General features: G+C 51.6%; 1 protein-coding gene across 1 annotated transcript; it reads left to right on the plus strand.

Moving 5' to 3' along the window:
* Positions 1 to 71: 71 nt before the first annotated feature.
* On the plus strand, positions 72 to 17003 carry OXTR (oxytocin receptor). Its single transcript, XM_036878018.2, has 3 exons — positions 72 to 303; positions 1175 to 2234; positions 14371 to 17003. The coding sequence occupies exons 2-3, from the start codon at positions 1319 to 1321 to the stop codon at positions 14616 to 14618; spliced, it is 1164 nt and encodes a 387-aa protein (XP_036733913.2). The 5' UTR covers positions 72 to 303; positions 1175 to 1318; the 3' UTR covers positions 14619 to 17003.
* The last annotated feature ends 3436 nt before the right edge of the window (positions 17004 to 20439 follow it).

Genomic DNA, 20439 nt, shown 5'->3' on the forward strand with positions numbered 1-20439 from the left:
GCGGACCTCTGTGGTGGGGCAGCCCCCGCCACCGGCTGCAGAAAAGCGGGCCACCGGCAGACAGAGCCGCATCCTGACGCTGCCCGCCCTCGGCGGTGCTCCTCTTTAGTCTTCTGTCCCTACCCGGCGAGCCGTCAGGCTTCGGGCTAGGGCTAGGGGGTTCCAGCCGAGGCTCCGGAGGCTGAGACCTCAGCATAGTATCAGACTGGGCGCCACCAGCAGTCACCCCAACCTGGGCCCGGGAGCGCACGCGTCTTTGGAGCCGTCTGCAGCGTTTCAACTTCCCCAGGGAGCCAACTTTAGGTCAGCCTGCGGACTCGGTGCGGGTAACTGGGTTCTGCTCACGGGTGGACGGGGTGGTTGGGGCTGGTTGGAGCTACTGGAACCCGAGTGGAGGTGGTGGGATGTCTCGCGCTCCTGGGTCCTGCAGGGCCGCCTGGTGCTCGGAGAGATTGTAAAGTGACTGCTCAAGATTAAGATGGGGAGCCCATGGCAGTCGGGGAGCCAAGACGCGCTTCGGGTTTCTAAACCTGGGCTGGGGCTAATCCCGCAGGTGTCTGGGCCTGCGAGAATCCCCGCGAGAGGGGTACTGGGAACAGCGGGCGGAATGGACGTCTTGGGGGTAGGTACTGAGGCAGGTGTTCCTCCGGGAGAGACCGACCTGGACTGGGGTTCACGGAAGCAGCTGTTGTGGAAGTTCGGGGCGGGCGTGGAGGGATGGCTAAGCTTTTTAGAAATGAGAGGTTTGGGTGGGGGAGGTCCTGAGCTGGGGTTTCCCAAGCAGGTGGTTGCTTGGGAATCTCCGGAGGAAGTAACTGGAGTAAAGGTTTTCTAGGAGAGGCGGCTGTGCTGTGCGTCCCGGGGGAAGCTAGTCTGGGGCGGTGGTTAGTTTAGGAGTTCCAGTTCCAGAGGAAAGTGGCTGATTATGAGCCCTCTCCTTCAGTGGAAGCAACTGAGTATCTCAAGGAGCTGGCGGTCGGGTGGATTCCCGCTCATTTCCTGTGGCTCAGAGCAGGCACCTCAAACGGGGATTTCAGGGTGGCGGCCAAGCAGCCCCGCCGGCATTACGGTCCCTAGTCCCACACGATTTGGGTTCTTAGGAAGGGGGCAGCCGAGCCGCCCCTGCGTCCCGGGAAAGGCGCGGTCTTTTCACGGCCCTCGGGGTTTGTTGCAGGGTGCGACCCAGAAGACCCTCCCGTGGAGTCTCAGCGAGTGGAACCCAAGGAGCCCCCAGGCGCGCCGGGACCGCGCGTCGGGCCGCACCCTGCCGCGCCTTAAAGGGCCGGAAGGCCAGGGGCGCTCGGCGGCCGCCACGGTCATGGAGGGCGCGCTTGCGGCCAACTGGAGCGCCGAGGCGGTCAACGGGAGCGCGGCGCCGCCGGGGCCTGAGGGCAACCGCACGGCCGGGCCGCCGCAGCGCAACGAGGCTCTGGCGCGCGTGGAGGTGGCCGTGCTCTGCCTCATCCTCTTCCTGGCGCTGAGCGGCAACGTGTGCGTGCTGCTGGCGTTGCGCACCACGCGCCACAAGCACTCGCGCCTCTTTTTCTTCATGAAGCACTTGAGCATAGCCGACCTGGTGGTGGCCGTGTTCCAGGTGCTGCCGCAGCTGCTGTGGGACATCACCTTCCGCTTCTACGGGCCCGACCTGCTGTGCCGCCTGGTCAAATACCTGCAGGTGGTGGGCATGTTCGCCTCCACCTACCTGCTGCTGCTCATGTCGCTCGACCGCTGCCTCGCCATCTGCCAGCCGCTGCGTGCGCTACGCCGGCGCGCCGACCGCCTGGCGGTGCTCGCCACCTGGCTGGGCTGCCTGGTGGTCAGCGCACCACAGGTGCACATCTTCTCGCTGCGTGAGGTGGCGGACGGCGTCTTCGACTGCTGGGCGGTCTTCATCCAGCCCTGGGGGCCCAAAGCTTACGTCACGTGGATCACGCTCGCCGTCTACATCGTGCCGGTCATCGTGCTCGCTGCCTGCTATGGCCTCATCAGCTTCAAGATCTGGCAGAACTTGCGGCTCAAGACGGCAGCGGCAGCCGAGGGGCCCGAGGGCGCGGCGGCGGGCAGCGGGGGGCGCGCGGCTCTGGCACGCGTCAGCAGCGTCAAACTCATCTCAAAGGCCAAGATCCGCACAGTTAAGATGACTTTCATTATCGTGTTGGCCTTCATCGTGTGCTGGACGCCATTCTTCTTCGTGCAGATGTGGAGTGTCTGGGACACCGATGCGCCCAAGGAAGGTAGCGCGGATGGGAAACCAGGGAGGGAAAACGGCGAGGCGGGACCCTGGTCCTGCTGCCTCCACACGTCCTGATTTCTAGGACTCTTGTTGGAGAGAAGTGGGATTTGGAATAATGCAGAGCTGGGTTTGATTGGTGGCTCCATCATCCCCTGGCTAAGTGATTTTGGGCGTAATCTTCCCGAGGCTAGACTTCTTCTGTAAAATGGCAATAATGATAAAGTACAAGCTCTCACCAGGTAGCAGGGAAATGAAATGAGAAAATGCAGGTAAAGTCTAGCATAGTCCTTGGTACGTGTGGGGTATTTGGTTTGTTACTATGGAGAAGGAACTAAGGTTCAAGCTATTTGCCTTTCCGGCATGGTTAGCAAGTGGCGGAGGTGACTTCTGAACCCGGCCCAAGTTCAAACTCTTTCTACTTTAAATTCACTTTACATTGAGCTTCCACTTTAAGTTCTCGTCAGCCTGAAGCCACCAGGTATGGTTGGGTTAAGGGCAGCGGGAGGTGGGTGATTCCATTAGTCCAGCCAAGCACAGAGAAGGTGCTGGGCTGAGCTTCATGGGGACGTCACCATTCCAGGTAGAGAGGTGGCCACCACAAGGGGCAGTGGGCAGGTGCAGGCACTGGGGTGCCCCGGACAGACTTTGCCTCTGAGGGCAGGGAGTGGAAGAAATGAGCCCACGTGCAGGCTTTCCAGTAAGACTTGGGAGGCTGGGTAATTTCTTTAGGCAGGAGCATGCTCTCCACCTGGGAGGACTGCAGAGGCCAGGGATGAGCTTGGCCAATGTCAGGTACACCTGGAGGAGATGGTAGAATGGGGTGCTCTGTAGGGATGGAGATTGGGGGAGCAGAAAACACCTTGGCTTGTAGTGGTTCCAGGTGGCTGGGAGCTCCTGGCAGCTTGGCCTTTATTGGCCACAATTGCAGTAGGTCATTTGCAAAGAGTGGGAAGAATGATCGGTGGTGATGAGCACCACACCTTTCTGTTGGTGGGTAAACACATAACACTGCAGTAGGAGACTCCGGTGCCTGCAAGGCAACACCAAGGGGTTTGCTCTCCCCGTTCTGTGCTCCACCGAGAAATGTCCCATTTCTGGGTATAATCACTACTACATGCAGCAGTCTCCTATACAACCATCCTGTGGAAGCTCAAGTCTCCATTCAGCTGGATCACTGTTCTCTCTCCTCTCTTCTGGAAACCACAGATTCCTGGCTTTCCCCAGTCCTCCTGATTAGTGGCCCAGGCACTTTTTCAGCATTTCTTGAGCACCTGTGCTATGCTAGGCCAGGTGTTGCAGGGTGAGGATTTCTGTGAAGACTCAGCAAAGCCAGTCTGGCTCCTTGGTGCAACCCCTAGTCACACTGTGTAGAGGGGGCTTAGAGGTCCAGAGAGGGCAAGGCACTCTCTCTGGGTCACACAGATGAGAGCTGGATTTCCTGACCCAAGCCACAGCTTTTTCTCCTGTGCCAGGCTTCTCGTGAAGGGTGCACAACTGGGGAGTTGGGCAAAAGCCAGCATGTTTCTGCGTAAAGCATCAAGCCACATCTGTCTGTGTCCTGGGCGGGATCGAAGAGACACTAGACTCAGGTTTGGAGGAGCTCAAGCACCAGCCCTTGAGGAAGGTGTGACCCACACCCTCTTAGAGCAGATACTGGAGAGGCCTGGGAACTAGTCCCCCCTCCAGCCCTTCCTAGCTGTGGGATTGGGGTGAGAGGTCCCCAACTCCCCCCTGACCCTTAGCGTCTTACTTTAGAATGAGAACCTTTCAGCACTCAGTTCCTTCATTCTGCAGATACTTGGTCTCCTCTCTCTCTGTCCTCTCCCACTCATTTTTCTTTCTGGTGACTCTCCTACCTCCTTTTTCCCCATCTCCTCCTCATACAGCTTCCTAATGTCCATCTTCTGACCTGCTGTCCCCTTTCTCACTTTCCTCCCTAAAGAATGAGAGCATGTGGTCATCACCTCTGAGTGCAGTTTAAATCTTGCCTTGGTTTTAAAAGCACATCAGACAGTTTCTCTGTTTCAATAACAAGCACAGGAAGAGAGTGAGATGGCATCCCCAGCTAAAGTGGGTGTCCCCAGCTAAAGTGGGAGCCAAAGGTCTTTTGGGTACCTGTGGTCCCTGAGGATTTCTGGGGGTGACACCTTCAGGAAAGATGGGCTCTGCTCTCGCCCCAGGAGCAGGGAAAGAAATGGGTTCTTAGGAGCCTCACTCCTCATTTCCTTTTCTTCCTTCACTGCTCTCCTAGCTCAGAGGAAAGGGTGGGTATCACCTAAGTAACCCAGGCCCTCCGGTCCTCGCGGTCCTCCTCGGCATTCTGCCCTGGGTCCTCCAAGAAGGGTACAAATGCAGAAAACAGGATTCACGATGCCTGTTGTTGCTGGGAACGGGGGCCTAGTCCACCAGGGAGAGGACTTGGACTCTGGCCACCAGCCTGGCCTTGTCATACCTCTGCCCTAGGGCTGCAGGGGTCTGCATGGGCGTGGGCTCAGCCAGAACAATGCCCTTTGCCCACTTGGCATTAATCTGGATAATTGCAAGTAGCAGCCTGGGCTGTCAGAAAAGGCAGTGTTTACAATTACTTTGGAGCCGTGACTCAGTCTAGAGGCTATGAGCAAATACCAGGGAAGGGATGAGAGACACACACTCAAGCTATTCAAGAGACTTTGATCAGCAAAGTGGAATTAATCCCCAGCCCTCACTTCCCTCTCCAAAAGGAAGAGAATTTACAAGAGATGCAAAATCCCTGGGTTGGGGCTTGCCCATACTGGGGCATGGAGCCTGGGGGTTCAGGGAGCCCCCTGTGGACAGCGATGCACTCTGCAGGGAAGCCCAGGGGCAGACAGGCCCGGATGGAGGCAGGAGTGAGGCGGACATGAGCTCTGTTCCTGCCACTAGTTTCCTCCTGAAAACCTCTGGGAAAAGGAGAAGCTTCTTAACTGCTGGCTACAGATCAGGGGCTAACAGTGGGTGGAGAAATCACTCTTATCTTGGCCGCTGGCCTCGTGGTCCTCCAGGACTCCAGCTGTGCCTCCGTGAGGTTCCCCCTCACTGACATTAGTTTGGAACCAGGATGCTCTTTTTACACCTCCCTCCCTTGGATAACCTACCCCCCACCCCACCCCCGCACACCTTCATTCACAACAAGCACTGTTTTATGGGTTTACAGCTCGCCTTGTTCCCAGAACAGTAAGAGGCAGAGCACAAAGATTCAGGCACTGTGGTAGAGATAAGGACACTTGGGTGAAGAGGGGGAAAAGGATGGGAAAATTATAATGTTATAATAATAGTAGCAATAATAATAAAGGTTTCTGGGTGGAAGTGAGCTGCACATGGGCTTCCTCTTCATAAGAGCCAAAGCAAAGAGGAAAACTCTCAATGTCAGTATTTCCATTGTTCAGAAGGAAAAACAGAAGAAGAAAGGAAGAGGAGTGTGGTGGTGATTTAACAAGCTCCCCTTCAAAGCAGCCCCGTGCTTTTGGAGCCCCGATTTGGTGACACTGGCGAGATAGCAGGAGGGGTGACAGCAGGCATGCATGGCAGGTTTGGCCAAGCTCCTTGTGTTACCCTTCAGAATCAAATGCCACAGCCAACAATTTGGTGCCGGCCTTTCCCACTGAGCTCAGTGGATTTGCTTTGCTGCTGGTCCCAAGGACTCCCGCCCTGGGTGGCTGCAAGGGAAGAGGTGGAGGGGGCCGTGTTTGTACTCCCAGGGCTTGGGTGGTGCTGGTTGGTATGGTGAGGCTGATTCTGGGTCTCTGTCTCCAGTTTCCCCTCCCATTGTCTGCCTTGTGAAATGCTCAGTCCCATGGGCAGAGATGCGAGAGGAGGGGACAGGCTGGCAGGGGGGGGGGGGGTGCTGCAAGCAGTAATTGTCTATTCACCATCCACAGGTGCCTGGAAGCCAGAAAAGCTATTGAGTTTTTTTAAATTTCACTCATGTTTCGTAGATGAGCCATTTTTGTCTTTCAGAATAGTACCCTTTTCTCTCAGACTGGCTGATTTCCGTGGGAGCAAGAAAGTGTCCAGAGAACAGGGCGGGGACCCCTGCTGCATAGAGGCTGCAGAGGGATCTATCAGGTTGGCCAGGACAGGGGTGGGCACTGAGAATTCCAGATCGTGTGTGCATGTGGCCAGCCTGTGTGTGGAGTCTGCTCTGCCCTTTCCTCCTGTGTATCCTTGAGCAATTGCTTCACCTCTCTGATCCTCGGCTTCCTCCTGTGTATACCGAGGATAGCAAAGCCTACTCATGGGGTTGTTATGGGGAGGATGTGGAATGACCCATGGGGCCTGGAGACACGTGATCAGTGGCCCTCTTCTCCCCACTGCCCCTATTCTGCTTGTTAAGTTTTGTTTGCACCCTTGGAATTGGCTTAGAGAATCTTGGCACTTGTTGCTGAGGGAGTTGATGGACATGTTTCTCTTGAGAGCCTGGGTGGAGGGACGAAGCAGATACTGCTGGACAACAGGGGTGTGTCCAGGGAGGCTGCTATATGGGGGAGCTACCTGCATGGGCCAGAGAGGTGGACTGTGAGCCTTGTCACCTGTCTTGTTCATTGGGGTGTGTGCAAGGCCTAGCCCAGGGCCGGGTACCCATCAAGAGCCAGCTGATGCTTGCCGAATAGGTTCATGGGAAATGGGAGAAGGAGGGTATGCAGGATGGGCCAGGGCTGGCTGTGTGGAGTGGGACACAGGAGAAATAAGGATTTTCCAAGCAGCTTTCCAACAGTGGAACTGGCTACCTGGTAAAGAAGTGAGCACCCCATAACCGGGGGCAACTGAACATCTGTCCGAGGTGTTATGCCAGGAGAAAGGTGGAACTACACAGGGGCCTGGTTTTATGGGTTTCCCCATCTGCAAATGAGCTTCCCAGCACCCCAACTCCCCTCCCCACCAGTTTCTCTTTAACTATGGCCCCTCCAGTGGGGCCTATCTCTTTCCCTTCCCAGGACATGGTGCCTGAGGATTGGGCAGACTGGGCACCTTGGAGGAACCTGCTCTTCAGACGACCTGCTGGTATGAAGAACAGCAAGGGAGAGTGGATGTGAGGAGCTGAGACTCCTCTTGCCCTGAAGACCTCTCAGGCTTGGCCCTTCTGGGTGTAAATTGCAGTTAGTTAACAGCGCACTCTTGTCTGATTAAGCTGTTGCAGGTTCTTTTATGTTCTTGCCTAATGCTAATGTTTTCCCTTTGGGTTTCTGCCCCAAGGTGACTTCCCTTTCTTTTCCCCAAGGGTTTGATTAGTAATAGCAAAAAAAAAAATCTGTTGGGTGAGGCTTTGGTACAAGTTTTTTCACATCTGATGCACATCTGAGTGGGCTGGGGAGGGGGTGCGGGAGGGCCCGCCCTGGCAGAAGATGCTCTCCGGAGAGGCTGGGCTGGCCTGTGCCAGCTGCCAGAGGGGCCCCCCTTGCCACGGTCCCCCCACCTTGCTCTGGTGACTCTTGGAAGCAAAGGGAAGCCATCAGGCTCACTCCCAGACACAGGCCTGTGGGGGCCGAACCCTGCCCTGTCACACCCATGTGTCAGGCACGCCTGCCAGAGCCCCTGCCCTCCGTGAGACTGTGCTGGGAAGTAGTGAGGGTCCCCTTCAGAGACCTGGTCTTGTTGCCATTTGGGGCATGTCTCTGGAAGGTCTCTGGGCCTCTGTCATTCCCCTCTGAGCAGTGGGGATAATATTGTGATGGAACACGACTCCCCCTCTGGGCACCCGTGACAGTCATGAGGTGGTGGGTAAGTTGACCATGGTGGCCACCCCTTACTGGATGCTTAGCAGCCTGCCAGGCTTCTACCCACAGATGCCACTAGCACCTCTCTCCAGTGCACCCACCAAACACATGTCCAGACATTGCCAAATGTCCCATAAGGGGCACAGTCGCCCCTCACTTAGAAGCTCTGTGTTAGACCCAGTATGTGGGCCTGGCCTGAACTAACACCCAGCGAACGAGTACCCTTGTCACCTCTGTCCTGGGCTCTGGCCGACCTGCCTGGTGACACCCAGCCATGCCTGACGATTTGCTACATCCCACAAGGTTCTTTGCTTTGCCCCCATGCGGATTCTGTTCCTACCACAGGAATGCCCACCCCAGTTTCTTCTGTGGAGCTCCATACCTCAAAGTCCATGGCTACTGTGTGGACTGCTTGTGGCACAACTGCAGGGGATACTATTTGCCTCAGGGTCTTTAAGAATGGTGGTCCCAGGATTTGTGCAGGGCATAGCCTGAACAGCTGGACATGGCAGCCTCATCCAGGGCTCGCTATCAGGAAACCCTCCTGTTCCCCCAGCTGGGGGTCTTCCTCCTCTGAATGCCAGTACATTCATTCTGCAAATTGTTATTCAGTGCCTCCTGAGGGTCCTGTCCAGAGGGCTCCTGGCCATGTAACCTCTTCTCTGATCTGTCCGTGTCCAGGGAGGAGGGGCCCTCCCCAGTCCCTCACCTGTACCCCTGTGGCCAACAGCTGGCACATGCATGAATGTGGGGCAGTCAGGCCAAGGTGGGCCAGACTTATGAGTGAAACCACAGACCTCTGGGAGGGACACCCCCAGCCTGCCAGGCATGTGTTGGAGTCTTAATACCAAGGTGTAACCACATGGAACTGCAGCAGTGGCCCTGGACAGTTACCAAACCTGCCTGGAACGTAGGTTTCTGGGGTTAAGAATACAGTTTAGGTTGTGGGGAGGTTAGAATGTGGTGGTGACACAGTGCCTAGTATATAGTAAGCGCTCAAGAAATGTTTGTTCAAAAACAAACTTGAGGGCTAAGTAGATGCAGTTGAGGGGGTAGGAAATGCTTTGAGCTCGGGAGCAGCATTTAGCAGAGGGGCTGTAGCATCCCTTGCAGAATGGTGACAAAGCTCCGAAAGGGTGGGAAGAAGGTTAAGAGCTAAAGAAACTGAGACCTCAGCTGAGGAGGCAGCAGGAGGCAAGGTGGGAGGATCTGGGTGTAGGTTTGAAAACCCATGGGGACTCTTGCATGAGGGGGGTACAGCCAGATGGACTCCAGCATCCCAGCCCCAGGTTCCCGCAGCCCCGATTTCTGGCCCCTGCGGGGCAGCCTCAGCCAGGGCCTCCCTTTGTGCTCCATCCAGAGCTGGCACTTCCTACCCGGCTGCCAGATGCTCCAGTACCACAACCTCTGCCTGCCATGGCCCACGCCTCACACCATAATGGGCGCTCATTCCATTGCTCTCTCTTTCTCTCCGCCTGACCTTGATATCTGAGTGTGAACTTGTGAACTTAATTTTCCTAGAGGGAATTGCATTTGGGTCCAGTCATCTTGTTAGGAGGCCATGTCCTATTGCCAAGTGGGGAAATTGTCTTTCTGCCTTTCCAACATGCTAGTGGCGCTTGCTGATTTATCAGGACTTCCTGTCTGCTAATTTCATGCTCCACTTCAATTCAGTCCTTTATTGAACTCTTCTTATTTTCCAGTCTCTGCTAACAGCCATGGACAGAGCCACAAGTGGGGCACAGACCCCAGCCACAGATTGTAAATATAAATAATGACACTATACAGGGATGATGCTATAAGAGAGAGATTTATTTATTAATCAAGTACTGTGAGTGCCCCAGGAGATGTTAGTTGATTCTTTCACCCTGTGAACAAAAATTGGAGGGTTTCAGCAAGGAAGCAAAGTTTGAAAAGGGTCTTGAAGGATGACTAGGAGGTGGATATGCAAAGAAGCAGAAGCCCATCCCATGTTGAGATCATTGTACAGTTACTTTATTACCTTTCCCCCTCTTGGAGGACTACTTCTCAAATTTCAGTGTGCACACAAACCACATGGGGGATCTTGTTAAAATGCAGATTCTGAATCAAGAGGTATGGGTGGGGCCCAAGAGTTGGCATTTGTAACAAGCCTCTGGGTGATTCCCATGCAGTGCCCACACAGTTGGCCCACTCACTACACGCTGAGTAGTCAGTCTTTAACAGCTTATTTACCTTTTACCAGGATGTGCACTGTGCCTTTACATGTATGGCCCAAATTGGCTGCAGAGCCTGACTTTCCCCAGGGCTGGTCATTTGCAAAAAGGCCCCCAGCTCTTCCACTCCCAGAAGGTGGTTATTCCTCAAGTATAGCCCACTGAGCCCAACATGTCCCCCAGATTTGAGCAAGTGATATATCCGAAGTCCATTTAAGCTCAAGAACCCACACATTTGGCTTTTAATCCTGACCTTAGGATACATGGGGAAATCACACATCTGTAAATTTTAGAACAATTGTAATGTAAAATTGTGGTCTTTTCAAAGAAGGCACTCTGTAAGATATACTAGTTGTCTTGCCAATGGGTTTCAGTCCCGGGCAAGTTTGCTATGGATTCAATGTGACCAAAGAAATTGACAGCAGAACGTTCTTTGGGGTGAAAGGGTTTATGCCCCGGCTTGTCCTCCGGCGGTAGGTGGAGCACTAGCGTCTCTGCCTCCACCCAGAGCGCTGGGCCGAGCTCTCTATATAGCGCAATAATAGCTTATTGCCTAAAGGTGTGGAAGTAGTAGCCTAGCAACAGGCCAGTTACATCAGCAGGTAGTTTAAGTTCGGTAAGGATCCTGGCCATAGGAACCCCAACTTCCCCACACTAGTATTCAATCATTATGTAAGTGTACATTCAGAAATCATTAAAAATAAAATAAAAGACCTCCATAGACCACAGCTCCCAAATTCCCACACTGCCAACCCCTATAGGAACAAGGGATGTAGACCCACATTCCTGATCAACTGGGGGAAGGCCAGATTTAGGGGAGGTGGGGTGGGCAGGGGGAAGCCTTAAAAACAGTGAGTAGTTTTTGGAATAAGGGCCCCCCATGAAAGCTGACCGGCTTCGCATAATTTCAGTGCATATGTCTGATGAGCCTGTGTCTTGGAGCTGTGTGTGAGGTGCATCAGTTGTCGCAGGAGCAGCACAGCTGAGAGAGGCTGTGGCCAGCTGCCCGTCAGCTGTTCTGGGCTAATTTGGGCCTTCGGTGCTGGGGCGGAGGGAGTGCCGGGAAAGCTGAACAGGGCCTCTTTGGGGCTAGAGTAAAGCCAGGCTGGTGGGCGGATGGGATGCTTAGGGCACACCGTCCTCAGTTCACCCTCTGTGAATCACAGTGCTGAGTGGAAATAGAGTTGTTTCCATCTCCTGAGGGTAAAACTGCCCAGTAGGGGACGTTCGCTTTCAGTGGGTCCATTTTTGCTCCTTTCCTCTCCTTGGCATGTAGAAGCCCCCACTAGAGATGATCCCTAGTCCCCAGCCACAGGCCCATCGGGCCCTCCCCAGATGCTGCCGTTCCCCCATCCGTGGAGTGCCTGTCTTGTACTTCTCCCTTGCCCACCAGCATTTGTGAATCCCTTGAAGGCAGGTCCCCAGGGCTGAGTAGAGAGACCAGGAAGGATACACGAGCACCTCATTGCCTTGCCGTCCTCTAGAAATGCCCTCAGCTCCAGGCCAGGGACCAGCCCTCCCGCTCATCCTGCCTTCTTGGCGGGGGCCTGAGAGTAGTATGCATGCGCTCAGGGCTCAGCCCCCGGGGGAAGGTGTTGTTTCAACGGGGGCAGTGGAAGAAACCGTGAGAGCTAGGACTCCCGACGGAGACAGTGAACGCTGTTCTTTCCCAAGGCTGCAGCCACCTCACCTCCCCTTTTGGATTTCTCACATCACTGGCGGAGTAAGTTTTCCCCAAATGCACTATCTGGAGGTCTTGTGGGATCACACAATCCACTCCCAGACGTCTGGGCTAGATTTTTTTTTAAGTTCTCAAAGTTAAGGAAGAAAAGGCGAAAGACAGTTTCTTTAATCGACCTGGCATTCGGAGTCCCCAAACCTTGGACTTAGCTGATCAAATCTCATATCCATTAATAACAATACTAGTAATAATAATAATCATCATTTGAATAAATACTTGACCATTTACAAAGTCCTTTTATACTATTTTCTTTTCAATCTCTCAGTCTTTGTGTCACTTCCATTTTACAGGTAAGGATGCTAAGGCTCAGACAGGAGATGTGACTCAGAGAATGATTACTTGGGCAGGGAACTCAGAACTCAAGCACTGGCATGTGAACCCTGTGTTCCTGGCCCCCTCTCACCTCTCAGCCAGTGCTCCACTGCGTCACATCTCAGAATGGCTTCCCCTGCAACCCCTGAGGTGCTGGCTGCCAGGCCCACCTTTCTGCGGGGAGTGGGGTCATTTCTGACTTCTGATCCTCCTTTTCTTTGTACTGAGTAATCATTGCTCTTCTCTGTGGAAAGTGTGGCCAGGGGGCTGTTTCCCTGGGAGTTTGAAGCTGGAATAGCCCTTCAGAGAAGCTTGAATTGAGGCAAAGGAGTGGACCTTTGTAGGTGGGATGGAGCAGTCATTGGATGTGGGCTTTCTCTGGGATGGGGTATTACCCTTTGGCCAAAGGCAGTGCCCTGGGGGGCCTCAGCTCTCTGGCAGCTGGCAGATGAGCCCCTGGATCCAAAAGCAGGACCTGGGCACAGGGCACCACAGATGCCCTGTGAACCTGCTGGACTCTGCTTGGGGCAGCGCTGGTGTAAGGCACCTTTTCTATCAGCACCCTGTGAGCAGCTACCCAATGGGTGGCTGTTTTTGAAAGAAGACAATCCACCTGGTAAGGATGTCAGTATAGAGCACCCCGTGAGGGGCGTGGCCCTAGAACTTGGGGCTGGAATGCAGGTGAGCATTGGGAGGGCAGTTCTCAGGTGTGGAGACAGCAGCTTCTCCCTGCTGGAATGTCCAGCCTCACGTGTGAGCTAAGACAGATCTCACGGTAAAATCTGCAGGGCAGGATCAGATACGCCCTGGGACCCCAAGACGATGAACTAAGACAAGAGCATTTTTACCTACTGCTGGTTGAGACCAAAGACTGGTGGGGCTTCTAAGCCTTCTTGTAGCCACCTTTCCCCATATGAAAGTGGCTGTGAGCAGGAGTTTGGGTGCGTTGTCTTCCTTGCAGGTTTCTGGAAGGGCCTCTGGTTCTCTGTCAGTGGGAGAGATCTGCTGTTTGCCAGATTTAAGTCCATTCAAAGAAACCCAGATTTCTTCCCCTCTTAACATGGGAGTACTTAGGATTCCTAAGTAGGTCTTAATTTAGGAAGTAAGTAGGAATTTTTTTTCCACTTCCAAGCTTAAATTTGCTACAGGCAGTGTCTTGGAATTGGCTTGCGATCCTTAATTTTACCCGACGCTCACTGAGTCCTCAGTATGACAGCTTCTGCACAGGGCTTCGTAGAACTTTATGCCACCTTTTTTCCTGGGTGAGTCTCATTTGTTGCGCTGAAGCAGTGCCCTTGGGGGCATCTCTGCAGAAATGCTTTCTGTGCTCCCTGCGGGAGGAGAGTAGGTGCTCTGTTGCCACCATGCCTTTGCCTGTGCCATTCTTCCCGCTTGGAGCAACTGTCTTCCCTTCTGTGCCTACAAAGCTCAGAAGCATCTTCAGGTATCCACTCCATGGCTGGTTTCCGTGGGGCTGGCCTGGCCATGCTTTGCTCTCAGAGTCACACCCCTCCACAGTGCACCCACCTTACCCACTTCGAGTCCACCTCATGGTGCTACTCACTTTTTTTTTTTTTGGGTCCCCAGTGCCTAGCCTGGTACCTGGCACATGGTCGTGAAGCAGCCCACCGCATACTGGGCACCTACCTACTATGTACCAGGCTCTCTTTAACCCTTGTAGCATTTCCATGAGGTTCAGGCATTCTTGTTACCTCTGTTAAAGATGAGGAAACAGCACTTTCTTGGGGAGTTGGCAGTAATTTGCTGCCAGTGGGGCTGGAACACAGACTAAGTCTGGCAGCTTCTGGACTCTGCTCTGATTACGAGTGTAGGTTCTGGAGAGTTGCTGGGCGAGTGATGAATGAACAGGTGGCTGGGATGAGCACGGCTCCTGCTGATGGAGGCGTGCAACAGGTAAGCTGTGGTGAGAGGAAGGACAGGCAGCATTCCCGGGCTTGGCTGAGCCGGGGAAGGCATGGGGAGCAGGAGGGCAGGCCCAGAGCAAGGACTGGAAGGAAGGCAGACCTGTCTCTTTAGCACTCCGTCCTGTGACCCAGTGCTGGGTACCTGGGAAAGGCAGTTCTCAGGAAATGGTGGTGGATGACCCAGTAGTGATGCCCTGTTCTCCTTTCTCCTGCACCCCCGCCCTCCTTTCAGCCTCGGCTTTCATCATAGCCATGCTCCTGGCCAGCCTGAACAGCTGCTGCAACCCCTGGATCTACCTGCTCTTCACCGGCCACCTTTTCCACGAACTGGTACAGCGCTTCCTCTGCTGCTCCTCCCGCTATCTGAAGGACACCCGGCCAGGAGAGACGAGCCTCAGCAAAAAAAGCAACTCGTCCACCTTTGTGCTGAGCCGGCACAGCTCCAGCCAGAGGAGCTGCTCACAGCCGTCCACCGTGTGACCAGCCTGGGTCGGGACTGCCTCCCTGGGCTCAGAGTGTGCTGACACGGGCAGTCTGCCCCGCGGTGGCCACATGTGGTTGTGAATAAGGTACCTTTCAGTTCGTATGACTCCATACCTCGGGGTAGCTCGAGTGGGGTGGGGAGGAGGTCTCCATGGTGGAAGACGATAGGGTGATCGACCATCAGACCGTCCCTGGGTCTCCCCAGGCTCCCACAGTACTTCTGCCCTGACCCCCACTGCTGCCCTTGGCTGGTGGATGGGTTGTCTTTTTAGTCCTGGACCTATAGTTTCACTCCCATATCTTTTAACTCCTTTTTTCAGGGATCTTGTGAAAGGTGGTAAATATAGGATTGGTGACCAATTGGGTGAAGAAGCCTAGTGTGCTGAGCCTGGCATAAAGGGACCTCAGATGGGGAGGGTGGTACTAATATCCCCCTCACCTCAAGTGCATTGTCTTTGTGTGGACCGATCCTAGCATCCTTGGGTACCAGCTTGTCAGAAGGGGGCCCTAGGAACAGCGGATTCCCTCCTGAGACCATTTGGCACGAAACTTGGGTTAAAAATGCTTAAGAAGCTAATTTTTAGAAGGAGTTTGGAAAGAAAAAGAAAAGTCCCCTAAATTGAAGAAGTGAAACTTTCTGCGGGTGACATGATTCTGTATGTAGGAAATTCTAAGGAATTCATATCCACACACATGCACCCACATGCCCATCAGAACTAATAAATGACTTCCGCGAGGTTTAAGGGTATGGGGTCAATATTAAAAAAATCAATTGTATTTATTTATACTAACAGAACAATATTGAAATGAAATTAAGAAATAGTTCCATTTACAATAGCATCAGAAATTATAAAATTTAATACATTTAATGAAATAAGACTTACAACTTGAAAACTACAAAATGTCACTGAAAGAAATTGAAGAAGACTTAAATAGAAAGACACTCTGTGTTCATGGATCAGAGACTTAAATATTGCTAAGATAACAATATTCTCTAAATAGATCTACAGATTCGGTGCAGTCCCTGTCAAAATCCTAGCGTGCTTCTTTGCACAAACTGATCCTAAACTTTGTATGGAAATGCAAGGGACCCAGAATAGCCAAATAAACCTCGCAAAAGAGGAACCAAATCGGTGGATACAGGTGGATCCACTTTGAGGTTTCAAAACTTAGTTCAAAGCTACAGTAATCAAAAGAGTGTAGTACTGGCATGAGCCTAGACATATAGACCAGTGGAATCTCAAAGAGAATACAGATATAAGCCCTTAAATTTACAGCCAATTGATTTTTGATGTGTGACAAGAGAATTCAATAGGGAAGATAGTCTTTTCAACAGTGTTGAGACAACTGGATATCCACATACAAAAGAATGAAGTTGGACCCCTACCTCACACTATATACAAAAATAAACACAAAATGCATCCAAGACCTAAATGTAAGAACAAAAACTATAAAACTCTTAGAAGAAAAGACAGGCATAAATCTTTGTGACCTTGTGACCTTGGATTAGACAACAGTTTCTTAGATATGACCCCCAAAATCACAAGCAAAGGAAAAATAGATAACTTGGACCTCATAAAAATTGGGTGAAAAACTTTTGTGCTTCAAAGGACGGTATCACAAAGGTGAAAAAACAACTTGCAAAATGGAGGAAAATATTGGCAAATCATATGCTTGTATCTGAAAGATAACAAGAACTCTTACAACTTAGATAAGCCAATTTAAAAAGTGGGAAAATATTTGAATAAACAAATGAGTAGACATATTTTCATATCTTATCCTTGGAAGATAAACACATGGCCCATAAGCACACTTAATATTATCATTAAGGAAGTTACAAATCCTAGTGAAATACCACTTCATACCCACTAAGATGGCTATACAGTCAAAAAGATGGGCGATAACAGGTGTTGGCGAGGCTGTAGAGAAGCTGGAACTGTCATGCCTTGCTGTGGGAGCGTAAAATGGTGCAGCCACTTTGGAAAATAGTTTGGCAGTTCCTCAAAAAGTCAAACAGAATTACCATATGAGCCAGAAATGCCACTCCTAGGTATTTACTCAAGAGAAATGAAATCATAGAGATACACAAAAACTTGTACATAAATGTTCATAGCATCATAATTTATAATAGGCTAAAAATGGAAGTAACCCAAATGTCTACCAACTGATGAATGGATAAATAAAACGTGGTATCTATACAATGGCATATTACTGAATAATAACAAGAAATGAAGTAGTAATTCATGCCTCACATGAATGAACACTGAAAACATTTCTAAGTGAAAGAAGCCACAACAAAAAGCCACAAATGATACGATTCTACTTACATGAAATGCCCAGATGTGGCGAATCTCTAGAGACAGATTATAGAACAGTGCCTGCCAGGGATTGGGGCTGAGGTGGGTGGGGAGTGACTGTTAATAGATACAGGGCTTCTTTTTTGGGTGATGGAAGTTTTCCGGAGCTAGTAATGGTGGTGCACGATTCTGAGAACATTCAGATTCATGATTCAGAAACCACTGAATTGAACACTTTAAAAAAATAAATGTTTACAAGCTGAATTCACAGGTGGTCAGCTTAAAGGACGAATTCCTTGGAATCTCCTGTTGCCCAGAGCACTGGTTTCTCTGTGTGACTCACCGTTTGTGGGACTCCCATGGTATGTCCAGCTTGGCTCAAAGTGCCAGCAGCGATGATACCCCATCCTGCTCTGGTAAAGGCAGTGGCGCCCTGTGGCTGCAGACCCTCGGGTTCTGTTTATAAGGTCAGTTCACCAAGGGCCTCTAAGGTTTTACTACCTGATGAGCATGCTCCCAGATGTCCTCTCAGCCTTGAGGTAGGACATGATTGTGTCCAAGAAATGCTTTGGCCATTAAATACAGGACATTACAGATCAGAGGTTTTCCGACTGGGAAAGGCTCTCAGTTGCACTCTGAGGAGTTATTTTTTATTTCCACCCATATTTTTGGACTCGTGAGCAGCAAGAGCACTTCCCCAAAGCCCCAGATGCACTCTCTCCATACACACTTTGCTCTTTTCCCTCCACACAGCATTATACACACGTACACACACATGCACACAGTAGAACAGGTGAGCAGGGTCTAGATGTTCAGGGAGAAGAAAGGGCACACACTGAAATGCTGGTGTTCACAGTCTCAGCATTTAGTATGAGATCTCCAGGACAAACTGGAAGCGGAGACAGAATTATCTTTGGACCAAGAGATGTGTCTTAGTGTTGCTGTGATATGCACTGAGAGCGTCAGCGCCAGCCAGGCCTTGCTCTTTGGGAAGCTAACAGGATGCTGGTTTGGGGTCTCAGTGCCCTTGTACCAGGACCGTGGGAATTCTGCATGAATGCAGCAATTGTGGGGTCTCTTGGCATTGAACCTCTCTGCTCATCAGCTAGAGATGCCCCAGTCTCTGCTCTTCATGGGGAAGTGCCATCCTACCAGTCAACACAGGCCACCAGAGATCAAAGAGATAGCAACTCACAGTAGATTTTTCTGACTGGGACACAACCTTCCCAAGAACCCTGGAGTTTCGAGGTTCTGGGGCACCAGAACTACCTGGGATACTTGGCTGCTTCTGTACCTGTGAGAGCTCTGGGTGGTACCTTGGGTCTCACCGTGGCGTCAGGGGGTCTGTGTTTTACAGCAGAACCACTGACATTTGATTTCGGCAGCACCAGTGGCTGTGTGCCCCTCCCCTCCTAGTCTTGTCCTGGAGAAAATTTTCCTGCCTCATAGTCTTTCCCCACCCAAAGCCTGGAAGAATGAGTGTGGGGGGCCATAGGCTACCTGGAGGTTTTCTGTTCTCCTTCACCAGACCCCACTCCTGAGGTCTGTGGACCATATTTTCCCCCAGTTTTAGACCTGTTTACAAACCCAGTGCATGTTTGGAGGTGCCAATACATTGGGATGTTTCATTGTTCTGATGGTCAAAAGTGATGTGAACACTTGCAGACTGTGAGCCTTATTTCTTTAGGGCCTGACAAAAATATGGTCACACAGTTTGGTCTCCTTTTGGGGTGGGTCTACAGGTTATGACTGCAGGAGGCTGCATTTCTCAAAGATCCTGGTTTCAAAGTGCTTACTTAACCTTTTGAATTTAATAGCAATGAAATGTCACTAAATGCAAAATGTGATTTCCTCAATTTTGTTCTACTGTGATGACTTTCTGTGGTATCATCATGTACTGTGCCAGTTGGTGAATGATGTGCCCTGTAATGAGATGTCTGCTTCATTCACCGCTCACAAAAGGTGCACTTAATAAACATTTTTTTAAAACATTGCTTTGCCCTTTTTCTCCCTCCCACGAACAGTGACTGTATCTGGTGTCTTGCAGACTCGAATTCCCTTGGTGGCAGGCAGAGGCTATCTGCCTGATTATGACAGAGGGGCACCTAGGCTGGGGCAGGGGGCAGGAGGGGGTGTCCCATTGCTTTTGGCCACAAGTACTCTGTCAGAGTTCCATTCGAAGATTCTCTAAGACCCAGGAACCAACCTCTTGTATGACGTAGCCACACTCACTGTGTGCCACATTCTAACTCCGGAGAAAATAGGATTCCGGACTGTCACCTTGAAGGGACCCTAACACATATTTCTTCGAGTGGGATGTGGGGCCACCCGCAGAATCACAAATGTGTTTGCATTCATTCCTGGGCTTTACTACCGCGTCACACTCTGGAGCTGGGGCCCCACCCCTGCATTTTGAACAAGAGGCCCGGAGGACCTGGGTAAGAGCACACGGGGGGCTGGGGAAGCAGCGCTCCACTCCCTCTGCTGGCCTTTCTCCGTGTGCCCCCAGCTTGCTGCCCTGCTGTTGCGTCCCCAGGGGGCTCCTGGAAGAAAGAGACCTCCTCAGACATACACATATGTAAACGTGAGTCCTTTCTCCAGTTCCATGAAACCCACCATAGTCTTCCCCTAGAGAAAGACTGCCGGCTTGAAAAATTGGAGTCGTAGTCAAATCAGGTTATAGCAAATGCCAAGATGGTGAAAAATCTGCATAACTCACGATTCCAAGTCTGAAACTGATGGCCTAACTTAAGAGGTGTTGAAAAGGGCAGGCCCTTTGAAGAGGATGTAAGTGACACTGACTTTAAACCTTTTCAGCCGGAGGAGCCCGGGCTTGCTGAGTCCACTTGAGAATGTGAAGAGGCCCAGGGTGAAGCCATGAGCAGTGGGCTAGAACCACAGCCCAGTGCTGGCCAGCTGTGCACCTTTAGGCAAGTCTGCTGCCCTCTCTGGGCTGTAACTTTCTTGTCTGGAAAAAAAACTAAGGGATGAAGTGTTTAGGAGTAAAATATCCTGATATCTGCAGCTTATTTAAAAATGCAAAAAGAAAGATGAGATTTGGGATGGATAAAGATGTGACAGAGCAGGGGAGCAGCAAAATGTTAACCGTAGAGCCCAGTGGTGAGTCTGTAGGTGTTCTTGGAAAACACTTTCACCTTCCCTCTGTTTGAAAATTTCATAATAAGATACTAGGAAAAACAGAAATGGGTAAAATTTTAATGCTGAAATGGACCCTAGGAGTGTTTTTATGGATGATGAAATTGAGGCCAGATAAGGCGTCTAGTTGGAGAGGCAGAACTACATCCAGGTGGCCTGTGCCCCATCTCCCAATCCATGTTGTGTCCATTCCACCCCAGACCCTGGACTCATGACCAGGCACCAATGAGCTGATGCCTTTGAAAACCTGAAAAGTGCTACAGAACCTGAATTTCATGACACTTAAATGGGTGTTGCATGACTGGGAATAAAAGGTCAAATAGGTTTGGGAGATACTGGCCCAAATACGTTTCGTTACTGCGGGA

This window comes from Manis pentadactyla, chromosome 1 (genome assembly GCF_030020395.1).
Source record: "Manis pentadactyla isolate mManPen7 chromosome 1, mManPen7.hap1, whole genome shotgun sequence".
Taxonomy (NCBI): Eukaryota; Metazoa; Chordata; class Mammalia; order Pholidota; family Manidae; genus Manis; species Manis pentadactyla.

What these genes read in the sequence shown, in the direction of transcription:
- OXTR (XM_036878018.2), top strand. Translation starts at nt 1,319, where the DNA reads ATGGAGGGCGCGCTTGCGGCCAACTGGAGCGCCGAGGCGGTCAACGGG. An exon ending in CACCGATGCGCCCAAGGAAG is followed by an intron (nt 2,235 to 14,370) that starts GTAGCGCGGATG and finishes CCCTCCTTTCAG; the next exon opens with CCTCGGCTTTCATCATAGCC.